Source organism: Dromaius novaehollandiae, chromosome 1, assembly GCF_036370855.1.
Source record: "Dromaius novaehollandiae isolate bDroNov1 chromosome 1, bDroNov1.hap1, whole genome shotgun sequence".
Classification (NCBI taxonomy): domain Eukaryota; kingdom Metazoa; phylum Chordata; class Aves; order Casuariiformes; family Dromaiidae; genus Dromaius; species Dromaius novaehollandiae.
In genome coordinates this window covers 145,307,774-145,322,860 of record NC_088098.1, presented here as the reverse complement: position 1 = coordinate 145,322,860, position 15,087 = coordinate 145,307,774, and the positions used below count along the sequence as shown (strand labels likewise).

The window sequence follows — 15,087 nt, the reverse complement described above, 5'->3', positions numbered from 1 at the left end:
AAGCATATATTGATATTAGATCTAAAGTCTTAGAAGCTTATAGGGAACTGGCCTTAAGTCTTAAGGAAATAGCCAGATTACAGAAAATTTCCAAGAAAACAGGAAATTAAATATGTAATGAGATGCACTCATTTACTGCATACAAAACCTTTAGTTGCTAGGGCCCAGATTTCAGCCCATGTGAGTGAATATGATGGAAGCCTGTTCAGCCTTTGGAGACAAGTGCTTAAATGAGGCTGACTGAACAGGCCTAATAGCAACAGCATATAACCTAATTGAATCCCTCAGCCTGCAATGTTGCAGAAATGAGAGTAGATCCTGGGTTAGTTGTGGAAAGGGAACTTTCCTATCTCCACTACAGTGAACATGAAGGGTTATGCTAGTTGCATAACTTCCTGCCTTTCAGAAAGTAACTGATTGATGAGGGGAAGAAAAGAGCAGTTAAGATAACTAAGGCAGTGTAACATCTTTCTCAATACAGGAAAAAAAGATGAAAGAGCACAACTAACTTATTACTAAAGGTATTTTTCAGATGTCTAAAGTGGGAAAAAAGGCACTACTAGCACCAGCAAATAGTTCAACACCACAAACAAAAAGGAACTCAAGCAGCTAACAATGTTAACTAAAATCCAACCAGTATGAAGCAGGAAAGACACAGACAAAAATCACATAAATATACTAGAAGACAAACAAAAGCAATTCTTTGCTATATCACAAAGACAAACAAACAATACAGGAAAAACTGAAATGCTTTTTTTTTTTTTTTTTTTTTTGCCTTAGTCTTAAGATTGTGACCAGACTATCACCATTACTTAATATTACCAGGAGTTATTTCTAGACCAGACAGTCTACACATGGTCTTTGATATAATGAAAGATGCTGGAACTAGTTATTGAACAACCCATTCTAATAACTGAAAACAACCATTCACAAGCTATTTCCTGTCACTTGATTAGCACAGGACTCCTTCCACTGGACTCAAACTTAAATCCAATCATAAGCTTCAAAGAAGGGTATTACTTATGACCTCATTTACAGAGTTCCTTGATCTCCAGCTCAGAGAGAACTACTGTAGAAGTGAAAATAAGCCACCAGCTTTACCAGCATCAAAACAAACCAATCTAATCCCATTATCAGGGTAACTGACCCAATGGATGAAGCAAACAACAAATGCAAGATACCTAGGTCTAGAGTAAGAGGTAGAGTCTGTCTTCAGCCCTATTCTATTTTTAATATCAATGTAAAAGACTTAGATACATTTGTGTTGCAGTGCACGTGGAAGAACTGGGCTAACACTTCAGGGCAAAAAAAAAAAAAAGTCAGAATTCAGAATAATCTTTGCTAAGTGCACTCCAAAACCAAAATTAGTATACTGAACTTCAATGAAGTCCAGTCAATATTCTTTACAAAGTTGGAAGTAATTAGCAAAATCAGAACTGAGTGCTATAATACTAAAAACAAGCATCTCCTGTGTTTGTAGCTGTTGTAACTTTAATGTACGCACATACTGTTTGAATGGTATTCACAGCATGTGGTACCTTTGAGAATGATCTCCTGTATCTTGTGTGAGAGTGCCTTAAACTCAGCTAGGATTCTACACTCAGCTATGACGTGCTACTTAAGTATATAACTAACAGGACAGTTGTAGTCTCCACAGTAGAGAAAGTGAAAGGCAAATAAAAACCATTAAGTGGCTATAGAAAGAGCAGATGTGTTAGCCTATTTAAAAATGATAATAATAAGACTGAAGTTATACCTAGTCTTTGTCTTCAAGATGAAAAGTGTATCTCTGAAAGACATATCTTACACTATCACCTAATGAGGGACAAGAATTGGGTCTCACTGGCAAGAGAGATGCATAGCATTTATTTTTGCCTCTGACCCAAGTGTAATAAGGAAGCTGTAAGATACACCCCATTATTTGGATCAGTATTAGATATCTGAGGGATAATTAGCCATTTCCAACTTCTTAGACCAATCCAAATTTCTAACAGAATTCTAACCCAAAAAACAACGCTAGCTGGGTAGTTGCATTATTTACACTAGTCTGAAGATCTTTAACTTTGCAGAAAAGTAGATTGTGGGTTACTGTTGTATCAGCAGTTCCCAAGGTATAGCATAAAAGCAACTGGAAAGATCAGAAGGTTTCTCAATGTTTATTTCAGTCAGATTTGATTCTATGATCTACAAAGTGATAAAAACAACTTAGGCTCACTTGGTAGCATCTGTAGTACCTCTCTGCTTAGGATTATATATAGCAACTCCCAGTGTTGATATAGTCAAAACAAAAGAAGCACTGTCATTCTTGATTTACTTTGGAAATAATTCTTAAACTTCCCCTCAAGGTTTTCAAAAAGGCCATTGTGGAAGAAACCACCTCTGTATAGGAAAGGAGCTTTCCTAAGGTCTCAGTCATCCAAGAGTGTTATTTTATATGAGCAGTAAACAAGACATTCCTTTCTCAGGAGACTGCAACATGTAGTAAGATTTACTGACCTTGAACTTCAGCGGCACAGGTACTCTAAAACATGAGATTTCTAGAGAATGGGAAAACACAAGAATAAATGGAAAGTAGCAAAGAAAAAAACCTGCTCTTTATCCAGATAACAGCCTAAGCGACCAAGAACATTAGTGGCTATCAACAAGTTGACCCACTCAAGCAAAACACATTGATATTGATTTTTCAATATTGATTTTACAAATACTGATTTTTCTATTCATTGCCCCATCCCATGGCTCTATCCTGAGATAAGGACACACAAGACTGAAACTGGTCAACCCTTAGGGCTCAGTATATAACCTCATACCAGTGATTAAGGAAAGGAATTTAATGGGATTCCAAATAAGCAGTTTTCCCAGTTCTTTAGATGCTTGTCTAACTTGCTTTTTGCCAATGTCTTCCCATTTCAAGATGCTCTACATGTGAGGAGAACAAGAGGACAGTAAGCTTGGGAGCTGAATAGAATGGGAAGGTATTACTATTATAAATTCTACTTTGGATAAAAGTGTCACTCCTTTAAGGCTCAGAGCCCAAACAGTTTGCCCAGCAGTCCCTTGACAAAACCCAAGTGAGTCAGAGTCTAGTATGTCTATATCATACAAGGAATCATGTTAGGATGCTCATACCAGTGCAAAGGAAATAGCTCCCAGCTACCTAAGCTGATTGCTTTAACAGCATTTTGAGTATAGCGTACTACATCATTGAGCTGCAAGATGTTGTCATTGTGTAGTTAAGATATCTACATTCACAAGGGGAAACTGATCCTAACAGTTTGGGCCCTAGAAGGAAGTTCATCCATGTGAGAACCTGGATCTAGATGCATTTTTTTTTTCTTGGAGGGTGCAATGACTTCCCTATAGAACATGCAGAGAATTAAGGAACACAGAATTCCTGCATAGGCATGCCTTTTTTAATGAGCGCTATTTTAATTTTCCAGTACTCTTGGTAGAGACAGAGCTGTACCTAGAAGTTCTTTCCACAGTTACCCAGAGAATCCAGAATTTTAAGGAGGCAAGATGGCGAGTTAAAAGACGCCAGTTAGATGAGAGACATGGTCATGCTGGTAGCCCAGGAAGGATGGGCTGATCGTATTCTCTGCATTACCAAAACAGCACCAGGTATGTACACCATGCCATGGGTTGTTATCAGATTATAAACAAGATAAGATACACGTCACCTTGCTATGACTACACTGCTTGGACTCCAAGGAAGCAGTATGGGCCTTTTTAGATTGCTAACTGCATCTGGCAGACTAACTTCAGCAAGTGTCAACACCAGCTACTATAAAACTGAAGCCTGACTGTTAATGGATAGTTTATCCCTTTCAGAACAATTCTCATTCTCTGCCACCTAAGGAAAACATTAGCAGTTTACATTTTATTTACTTGTGCATATCAGAGTTTTAATGGAAACAGGTTGTTGGAATGATGCTGTACACTTGGAACCTACTTATTATTCATGATCTTCAGATGATCATGAATATCCTCAGAACATGAAAATCAGCAACACCTTAAATGACACCACTGAGGTAGCTACTGAGCAGAGTTAGATATAATCAAAATATCTAGTATGCATCATACAAATTAAAGTTATCCCTGCTTACTAGAATGCTTTTTTTAAATAAAAAAAATTACATGAACTGTCATGCTACAGAGACTACTATCTACAGAAGAAGCTACAGTCCACAAAATGTGCATTTGTAACTTTATCAAGGTAAGTCTCAGAATAGCAGAATAACATGAAATGACAAGTCAGTCTAACCTAATACAGAATGCCATTTTGAGATTTTCCTACAGAAGACATAGATGTTTATAATGAGTCTAGTACTATGCAACTTTACAGAGACCATTTTGGATATTTAGCTGTTTCTAGATTGGCATTATTTACCTTCTATCACCTTAATTTAGAAATTGACGTAGTAATCTAGTGTATAAAGTGTTGTCATTCATGTACTTTAACTGTCCACCAAGAACTACTTTAAACATAGCACCAGCTGTTCAGCACTTCATCATTTTGACATGAATTGAATTTTCAACTAATCTTTCACAAACACATTTCTACCTTTGAATTTCACTGTTTTCAAAACTAGAATGATTCGTATATGAAAATACTTTTAATTAAATGCTACTTTAATTAAAACACCACAGACTAACACCACATGTAATTTAGTCTCTGAAATCACAGAACAGTAATTTTGGGTGAATTAGAGCTGCATATCATCTTCCTGCATATGCTTTTGCTCCAGATTTCAAAAACAAAAACAAATCAGGATAGCTTAAGATATGGACTCCTCCCACATGAAAGTTAACTGTAATTTACCAACCAGTAGTGCAGTTCCTGATAGGAATCCTATAAAGATTTACTCTTGGCCTAACACTATGGTGTTCATCATATATTGATATGAAATCATCCAGGTATAGGAGATTGAGAGGTAATAAAAATAGCAACAGAGAAGTTACACTGGTTAATAAGGAGCACAAGGTAACAATTTTTAGTTTTTTTAAAAAAAACACAAAAAACACAGAGCTAAATGAAAGGTCACTTACAAGCCTGCAAGCAGGGTATGGACAAAGGAAAGAAAGAAGGCAAGCCAAAAAAGCCCGTAACTAGCTGAACTTTAGCATCCATGACAACGACCACAAGGGCAAAAATTACATACAGATTAAAAAGATGACTTAAGTAATAAGGCAACTTAGAGAGGTATACTAATGCTAAAACATTGCCAGAACAGCAACAGTACTCTTGACTAGCAGCTTGCTTGATTCTCCATCACTGAAGGTTTTGATATGAAGTCTCAGTATCTTCCAAACATTCTAGAAGACCTTTCTAAAATCCTAAGCTTAAACTTCAGTTGCTGCTTGATAAATAAGCATCTAATTGATATTTTAGGTGACATTATATAGTATTAAACAGCAAGTCAGACCATTAAGTCAGGGATCTGTTTAAAATCTTAAGTCATAACTGAAGACTTTAAAGTATTTGCTGTAAATGGAATGAGATTATTACCATACTGAAGAAAAAAAATCTAGCCCATTAAGTGCCTTCAGTATTATTTAATTTCAAATAGTTTGCTTGATTTCATAGACAATGAAGTATATAACAAGGAAAAGTGGTATTCAGTGCACATTAGCGGTGATTGCATTTGGTAGCAATGTTTATCAAAATCAAGAATGTGCGCTGTTTATCAATACAGATCTAGCTTCTAAAGGAATAAAACTGTTTAGAAATAATTATCCTAATTTTATAAAATGTTATAAACAGATTGAGTCAAGCAGTTTGATAAGCTCCACAAGCCTTGGTTTGTCAAGCTAGCATCAACATAGGAAAGCCCAGTTGAAGCTTGTTCATTGTTGGTGTATGTACAGCTTGTCTTCCCTTTGTAGATAGTTTTGCAGCATTTCTATTGGTCACCCACTATGGTCTCTCCCTGCATTTTTCCTGGATATCTGTTTCTGTCCGCATGGTGAAAATTGTTTTATAGTCTTCCAACTTTTGTCTGCTTTTTGGCTGATTTTTTCCAAAATTTCTAGTAAGGTATGCATAGAACAAATATGTAAGACTAGTTTCCATATGAAGTCAGACTAAACAGCATGCATGGGGTTATTTAACCACATATCCCAACAGTCTTAAGAGCCCAATATCACTGCAAGTACCTGCAATCAACTAATGGTGCATGCATGCGGCTCTAAAGTTTCCAGCTATTTTTTTTAAACAGAACAGCAAGTAATAAGGGAAATGGGCACATCTAATACAATGAAGTAGCAACAGTGACTTGTAAAAACATCTCTTCATTGCTGATTAGCTTGCTATGGAGTAATTGTACGTTGTCTTTGTTGTTAGCAGAATACAAACCAACCTTACCTTAGTACCTTCCAATTAGCTTAAATACAACAGGAAAACAACCACCCAACCCAGCACAAAAGTTATTTACATATTATGCCACAGTTAGAACAATAAATTCAATATCCATTTGTTGTGGGCTGCAGAAAACAGGAAGAGCTTAACTGGTATCTTCCTCAAATCAATGCAGCTACATAAATTGCCTAATCTTCATTGAATTCTTCAAGACTGTTGGGTGTGCAAAGCTTCCAATTTTGAGAGGCTGAGCTGTGTGGTATGACCAGATAGTATTTTGTAGATTTTGCCATAAGATGGCTCCCTGAAAAATTCTGTGCAATCACTGACTACATCCATCAACCTACAAACTAGTTCACCAGAGGAACTGTGTTAATTGTTTTATATTCAACTAAGCCCATACATTCTTTTGGCCTCAAACTCATTTCTTACAGATGGAGAAAGCATAGGGCACATGGAAATATTTTCAAAGGCTGTGAGGGATTCTCCTGCTGTGGAGTCTCTTGCATTTTTTGGGGGGGGCGGGGGGGCAGGGGAGGAGGTGGCAAGAAGAAAAAAAGGGGGGTGTTTCCTTATTTCAATATTTAATTTCTTCTCGGATTGACCATCTCTTAGATCAGTGAACCGTTTCTATGATTGATGTAAGACTATAATTAAACTCAAGTGTTTTGAATAAGAACTGCACATTGAGAAGTAAGTAGAAGTATTTTTGAGTGTAATGTTCTCACATAACTAAGCTTTTTGTTTTGTTTCTTTGCTTTTAAATGACAGTTACTCACAAAGCAAAGAGTGCCCATGATTAATCAGTTTCATCCAAACATTTGAATTTGTCCTGTGTCACAATTCAGGTGAATTTTAAATTTGAAGAAAGCCAAGTGTAATTTTGAATTCAATTTTTTCAGCACTAGAAATTACAAAAACTCTGTAAGATTGGAAGGAGCATATGAGAACTATTTATGCATTTCCAATATGAGAGAATTATCATCTCTTTCAAATGCAATTGCCACTTTGAAAGAGGATTACTCAAGAGATTATTATTTCATCTAACAAAGCACAGTGTATAAACAGAATTAGTATTATTACTTCTAAAACCAGTGCAATATTTATGTCCCAGGGCCTTATATGCAGTGAGATCAAGAAAACCATACCAAGAGGCTATAACAGTGAATAATTTCAATTTGTCATTTATACATAAAACGAATAGTTGGTTCTTTAATCAGAAAAATGATTCTTCTGTTCCAGGATATTCAGCACAGCAAAGCTTAAGAAAAATAACACAACATACTACTGGTACTGCTTGTGTTGACTATTATTTCATCACAGTTGGGACTAAACACTTTTCTAGGAATACCTTTATAGCTACATTCTTCCAGACCTTAATATGAACTTTGGACTGTCCTTCCCTTGTTAGCACCATAGAATGACCTTTATTGTGAACATGTTAGTGCTGACATCTGTCATAGTACCCCATTATCATCATAAAAGTACATCAGTTTGATACCAGGTTATTTAGAGTCTGGCTTCAAGTCACAGGCTTAAGTTGGAAGCCAAGTCCATCACCCCTCCCTAGCTAGTGATGGGAGACAGCACTATTAACACTAGCTTTGGTTAATAGTGAGTTAGGGAGCATATGTACTAGACCACACTCAATTCTGCACAGCATGATTTGGTGTGTGGTGCAGTGCTAATACAGTTAATGTAATCCAGACTTTGTAGTTAACATTGCTTCTAGTATTAGGAGTACAGTAGGTAGCAATTCAGATGAGAAAGTGTACAAACTACACACTTGAAGTGTCAAGACTGACATCAAAATTTAATAATCACTGAAGTGAAAGCTTGCAGGATTTAAGCAGTCATTCCTCTTGTTCTTACCTAATGTTTCAAGAGCAGTTTCTCTCCTTGTTAATAGAAGATGAGTGTTCCTCCCCCCGCCCCCAACCTTGCAGCAGATCTGCAGAACATGGAGACAGCCCACCACTGGTCTAAGGCTACAGATCTAAACCTTGCTATCCTTTACCTCAAGCCATCAGAAGAGTTCTTTTGTTCCAGTAAGTGACTGCTAGTGTTACTATACTCAAACCTTTGTCTTAATGTTAAAAGGTTGTACTCCAGTCTCACTTTAAACTAAGAGGGATTCTAGTAGTACATGAGTGGTAACAAAAATTTGGGAAGAAACATGGTGATGAAAAAGCTATACAACAATATAATAAAGCAGTAAAAAGTACCAAAACACAGGGCAATGAGTTTTAACAATCACCACAGGATAACAAACAGGAATAGTATAGTTATCAAGCAAAAGATACATGGAAATCAACCCAAGAAGTACCTTTATACCAAAGGCTGCCCCTGCAGAAAATGGAAAATAACTTTGCAAACTTCTTCAGATCATATCGCATTCTCTATACCCTCCCCAAAATGCCCATAGGGAATTCTGCGAATAGTTTCCCTAGATACCCTGCACAACAGCTGGTTAGGATTAAACATCTTGCCTGCAGCATCTTTGAGGCTTGAAGGCTTGGCATTTTTGACAGTGTGATGAACAGTGTACAATTGTGTACTCTCCACGTGTTTAAGATAATCTAGAGTACCAAATACACTGTTAAATCCATGTACAGGAGTGATAAGGGTTAGAAGAAAGCTGTGACACAACTATTCCTCAAGTTTGGAAAAGTTAGATCTCCAGAATTTCCTTTCTTTACAACAATGCACTCTTCTAAATAGTCATTCTGAAACTTAAATGTTGAGATCTATGTCTCTAATTTGCTTTTATTTTAACACATTTAGCATATACAAGTCATGAGTGTACATGCAAAATACTGTTAGTGCTAGCAAGCACTTTATGTTACATAACCAAGATCCCCAGAACTTTGCAATTACTGTGTTTGCGCAATGGATGCAGTCAGACCCTGACCTCCCTGTGAGCAACACCATACAAGCAAAGGGGAAGTACTTCCCCTAAAGAAAAAAACAAAAGAAAACCTTAAACAAAACACACTGTAAGATGAATTTTCCTGGTTCAGTGCTGCCAGGAATCCAAAACCTATTAAGCCAACAGTCCACTATGAACTTTTTTTTTTCCAGAACCTAGCTTTAAGTGCCCAGTCCAGATGAAAACATCCCATTTCAAGCACTTTAGTTTTCTTGTTCATCTTTAACATAAAGACAATGTAGGCTCTTTCATTATCCAAGAAAGTATTTGGGACTTGCTAATCAGCAGAGAGCTTCAACTGTTTTGAAAGACAGCAAATTCCTATACTAAGGCATTAGCGTTTCAGCAAAAACACCTGAAAACTTCTGAATTTGGATAAAAGAATAACCCTCAAACTTCAATTAAATGCTAATCTCTAAAAGAGAGAAAAGATCTCCCTGAATACAGTTGCCAAACGCTGTACTTTTAATATTAACAGTTGCCATCAAAACACCAACTTGGTTTTTATTTTGCTCACATACTACCAATTAAGGTATTAAAGCATAAATATCTGACTAATTTTGAGACTTATGTTCCAAGAATGCTTCTCATTTTGCACGACTTGATTTTGTAACAACTACAGAAAACGATAGCAAGAAAGCCGAGTTTTCTATATGTTTGTACTTACCTATCTAGTATCTATATATTGTCTGATGCTCTTCAGAAAAGCTTTAGCCTGAGCATTTCAAGAGACAGGAAAGTGTGCACAGCAACTTTACCAGTAATCAAACTTAGGGATTCAGCCCAATGACATTGAAAAAAAAAAAAGTATGCTGCCAAAATGAATTCACTGCTTTTGCTTTGCATTACAAGAATTTCTGTATACAGTAAGAAAAGCTTTAATAAGAAGATACCCAAGTTGACTTATATAGTCCTAAAGGAGCTCATTTGCCAGCTGTTTATGATTGGATGCAAAAGCCCTTTCCTGGTATCATGCTCAGGCACACAATCCTAAGCATATTAATTTTTAACATCTTTTCTAGGAATGCTATTTAAACCTGGATTACTGGAGCTATAGTACAAGCTTTCCTTTTTAGAAAGCCATTTGAAACACTTCCTTCCACTTATAGAAACATGACCATGATCTCAAACTTATTTAAACTCAAATGAAGTGGATAAAACCATTGTAGTTCAATTTGTGAACCATGATTAAATGCATAAAAACAGAAACATTACTTTTGACACTGCAGTGAGTGCTTTATGGATGTACAAGAAAGAAAAGTGGCACATTTTGCTATCTAAGAAAAAGCCCACTGTCATGGCAGAACATGCAATTATGTAGCTCTGGGTAGTATTTCAAAAGCTGATGCCTGCTGCAAATACAATTTTCACTTCCTAAAAGATTTAGAATCTTTTGGCTGAAGCTTCAATTCAGCTGAATAATAAAGCCACAGATAAGTTTCTAATTACTTGGAACGTTCCCCTGCCTACCTCATTGAAAAAACAACCCAACCCTCTAGGTTATTTCTGAGCACTACACATGCAGTTCATATTACGTGAAGCCTGTTACTGTTTATAAATCTCTTTTAGTTCTTTTGAATGGTCTACTTAAAACAATCAACCAAGATTCACTAGTGAAATTATAACACACATGAGTTAGTGATCAAGTACACCAAGTAACACAGGCTTCTAATGGAAACTCTCCATTTGTTTGGTTTTGCCTGAAATAAAAATAAACTGAGCGTCTGCAAACTTCCTAAACTTAGGAAATGTATGTATGAACATAAAGGAAACAAATACATCAATTATGTTTTGCTAATCAATTTGCAATTAAATGATTATGCATGAAATACAAGTCTGCATTATTTTAAAGGCAACTATAACTTTAGATTGGAAATGTGATATCTCAAAACTAAGAATTGAAGACTCGAGGTTGTCCAACTAGATTTGACAATTAATACATATAAAATCAAGTCAACACTTTAGGTCAAACGTTTTAGTGCAAAACAGTAGTCATCTTATTACTCCTGGGGGTCAGAATACAGGAATACACACTCAGTGCAAACGGAGTATGAGACAGGAATTAACTGATATTCTTCTTAATCATCTTCAGCTCTAATCCTCTACCCTTAACAACCTGGGTAGGCTCCCATTCCATTAACACTTTTGTCCACACTTCCCTATGAAAACCTTGCATTTCAAAATGTAAACAGTAAACTTGGGTTCAAATCAGTTCCACACCGCCATTTTCCACTGTGTCAGGTATGCAGTGGCAATTTGTGTAGGTACTACTGAGAAAGCTGGGAGAAACTGGGATACCAGGAGGTTTGGTTAGTGGACTGAGTCAGACACCAAAGCATGGGGAGTGGCTGGGAGTTAAGTAACCACTTAAGAGTTACCCAGCATTATTAAATGATATGAATTTATAGTACCGCAGCAGAAACAGCATGCCTCTGTTAGCAATCCCTTTGAAATACGGCACATCATGTATGTAATCATAGTTTCAGTCACCATGTGATTTTTACATCCAGTTTTGTTTTTACAGTTTGTTAAGAGGGCTAGAAGTTAGATGTACACTTAACTGCAAGTTAAAAAAAAGTCTCAGCTGGGGGGGGAGGGATGCATTTTGTTTACAGGCTTGCATAGAGAGCATTGTCTATTATAAATCAAGATCTTCTCAGAAAGGATGCATTCAGTGTACCATGCAGTGCCAAAACAATTACTTTGTTAATATGCAGTTTCAACAGAACCAAGTTTGAGTCTTGTACTAACAACAGTGCCTGGTATCATTCCACAAAGGAATATTTGCAGTCAAGACAGTATTTTACAGAGATACTGCATATAAACACTTACACTTATCCACAATTAGATTATATTTAATAGTGGGAGGGCTTGTTATTGACATGGATGGCATTTGAAGCATCAACACTGGTGTGGGTTACCTCTGGCAAAAGTGAGTTAGACCAAAGATAGCCAGGAACTGAACTGTTCAGTAAACCAGATAGCCATTTTAAGCTACCATGACTGAAGGAAAGCTAGATTTTTTATTTTAATATACAATGTTCTTTGTATTTCATGAATGAAGCCTGGTTAGCCTTGATTACCTGATCTAGTCAGCCAAGTTTTAGCTTTTAAAATCACTTCTTTTTCAACCTCTGATTCTACATACAGGTACTCCCACACACTAGACACTAAGTAGACACAAGCACATCATGGAAAACCACATTTTTAGCCATTATATAGCTATTCTAGTTTTTCAGCTGCTTCTAGTTTGTTCATGCCTGTTAAGAAATGCAGGAATACAGATACTAGGCCTAACCTTATCACACAGGAGAGAGAGTCCTTCAGAATGTAACATCACTTGTTTTGATCTTTTCTTATCTATGCTGCATCCAATGAAGTGGGCATAACATATAAATCGGTTGCAACACAGATCAGTATAGCATGATGTTTGAAATTATACCTCAAAAGCAGGGTAGCTGTACCAAAACTAATCAGCCAGATAAGGAATTTAAGGTATCTTTCCTTCTGCAGTTTGAGACATATGGTACTATCAAAACAATTGCTTGTGACAGAAAAATTACTGGAAATAGAAAAACCTTGATTTTTCATTTTTGTCAGGCACAAATAGCTTATAAAGAACAACAAAGCTGAAATGAGCCAAGACGGTCTCTTGGAAGTTGAGACCACTTACTTTGTCACCAAGTGCTAGTGACACAAAAGTTGACATTTCAGGTTCTGTGGTACCATTTCTCTCCTCCCCCTCCCCCTGCAATGAGACTAATTACTTGCATAACCCACCAGTGCTACAAATTCACTTCTATTTAAACAAATATTTCTAAGAAGTAAGAAACCAACTTACTACTCTAGTCCCTGAAGATCTGCGTATTCCTCTAATATTAGAAATGTTCCTTGGACTGGTTGAAGTTGCCAGTGGAAGAGACGTAGAAAGATGAGGAGGATTGAAGGACACCAAAGGTAACCTGATATCTCCTAATATGCTTTGCTTGGAGTTGGAATTTTTAGTAGTGCATCTCTCATTTTTACTGTTTCCTGAATCTCCATTAGTAATCTCAGTTTTCTCCTCATTCTTGATACTTCTCAAGCAGTCCTTTAGCGCCAGCTGAGTTGCAGGCTGACTCAGCCAACACAAAAAGAGTTCATCCACCTTCATTTTCAGTACAGGTTGCAAAACTTTCCCAGCTGGCATTTTCAACTAGGTTACCTTTTTGTCAGATCAAATTCAAAATATAAGTCTGAAAATCATCTATTTATTCTTTTTGCCTTTTAAGTTGTCACAGAAGTCAAGGTTCCTGTTAAGAAAAATAATAGTATTTAATCATACTGTTTTAACAAAGTGTGAAAATTTATTCCCACAGGATGTGAACTGATGTGACGAAATACATGATATCATGTGACAACACTGACATATGGCCATTTTGTAAGTATAAGCTATTAATCAAGGTCAACTCCACAAGACAGTTTCTTTTAAAAGAACACCATGTAAAGCAAGGAAATTGGAGAGAAAGAAATTGCACTTAAACTTCAAACAGAGCTACGTCTAACAAACGTTCCCCAAGAACATGTATTAATATACACATTTATTATGACAAATAGCCTTGAGAAGACTTATAATTGAACCTGCTAAGGACTAAATAGCTATAAACAAAAAGTCTATGCAAAAAGCCTTGGTGACAATACAGTTATGATTGAATTAGCAAGCCTTTCAGTCAAGAGATTTAGAGCTAATGTTGAAAGCTCAATTTACATTCTGAAGCTCGTGCTGTTATGCCCAGTCAAATTCCCATAGTTCCTGCCTCAGGATTTGATTTATCTGCTTACTTGGTACCACAGTCATTTGATATTTTAAGGACTGACCTATTTTGATATTTATTTTTACAGTTTTTAAAGCCAATTGAACCTGAAATCATACTATCCCAATTCTTGAGTCAAGTTGTATTTCAATTGCTCACTTCCGAGGACTTTTCTCTTTTTTTAAGCAAGAGGACTGGAGCTTAGCACTGAGGACAGAACCCAAGTTGTTATTGCCAGCTCTGCAGTCAAATTACTTAGTGGTACAGCTTAAATAAAGCCTGTGCTTCCCCCACCTTTTTTTAAGCCTCTCAGAAGCCTTCACATTTATAAATATTTGATCCTTATTTAGAAGGCCAAAAAGATGTGCAAAATATTTTGCTGAAGAAGCCTTAAGATGAATATGAAGTAACATAGCACTTAAATGTCATATTAAAATCAAAGCTGAGCCTTCATCAAGTGGCAGACCCGTAATTCCTTATGACATTGCACCATCTGATATTTTGTGTACCTTCATGCTTAACTAATAACACAAAGATTAAGTTAGTCAGTTTCATTGGGTATATTTTTTCCCCCACAGATCCAGTAGTATCATCATTTCCCCCTCAGTACTGAAATTCACTGTCCAGTTATTTTGCTAGTTTTTAAAATCAGTAGTCTTAGTGTTTGTTGCTGTGTCAGCAAAGTGAAAGTACCGTTTATCTGAGCTGGAAAGAAAGTGATGCTGTACAGCACGACACAGACACTTTCTAAAGTCTTGGACTAGTCCAGTTAGCAGAACTAGTAAACCCAAAGGGAAATGAAGGCAGTCACACTGGTTGTTGCGAGAGTCTTAGCTCGCACAAAATCCTGCATTTTGGGTGCAAACATACCGGCGATGACTTAGAAGCACAGGAAAGGGAGCTGTAGCCTGGCTGAGGGATGGGCAGCAGCCACCACCTCACCTGCAGCAGGTACTGTGACAGGCAGCGAGTCACGAGAGCCTCCTCTGCCTCCCGCCAAGCCCCGCCCG

The 15,087-nt window shown here is 36.8% G+C and overlaps 1 protein-coding gene across 4 annotated transcripts in view; it reads right to left on the bottom strand.

Moving 5' to 3' along the window:
* PPP2R3B (protein phosphatase 2 regulatory subunit B''beta) overlaps nucleotides 1–15,087 on the bottom strand; it is a 56,406-nt gene that overhangs the window by 40,845 nt on the left and 474 nt on the right. For 3 of the 4 annotated variants that reach the window (XM_064501421.1, XM_026108993.2, XM_064501426.1), the window contains exon 2: nucleotides 13,126–13,576. In XM_064501421.1, coding sequence (XP_064357491.1) covers nucleotides 13,126–13,473 — 348 coding nt within the window. In that variant the 5' untranslated portion in view covers nucleotides 13,474–13,576. Of the gene's footprint in view, nucleotides 1–13,125; nucleotides 13,577–14,947; nucleotides 15,018–15,087 lie in introns of those variants that run through there. The other variant, XM_026108994.2, reaches the window with a different exon arrangement.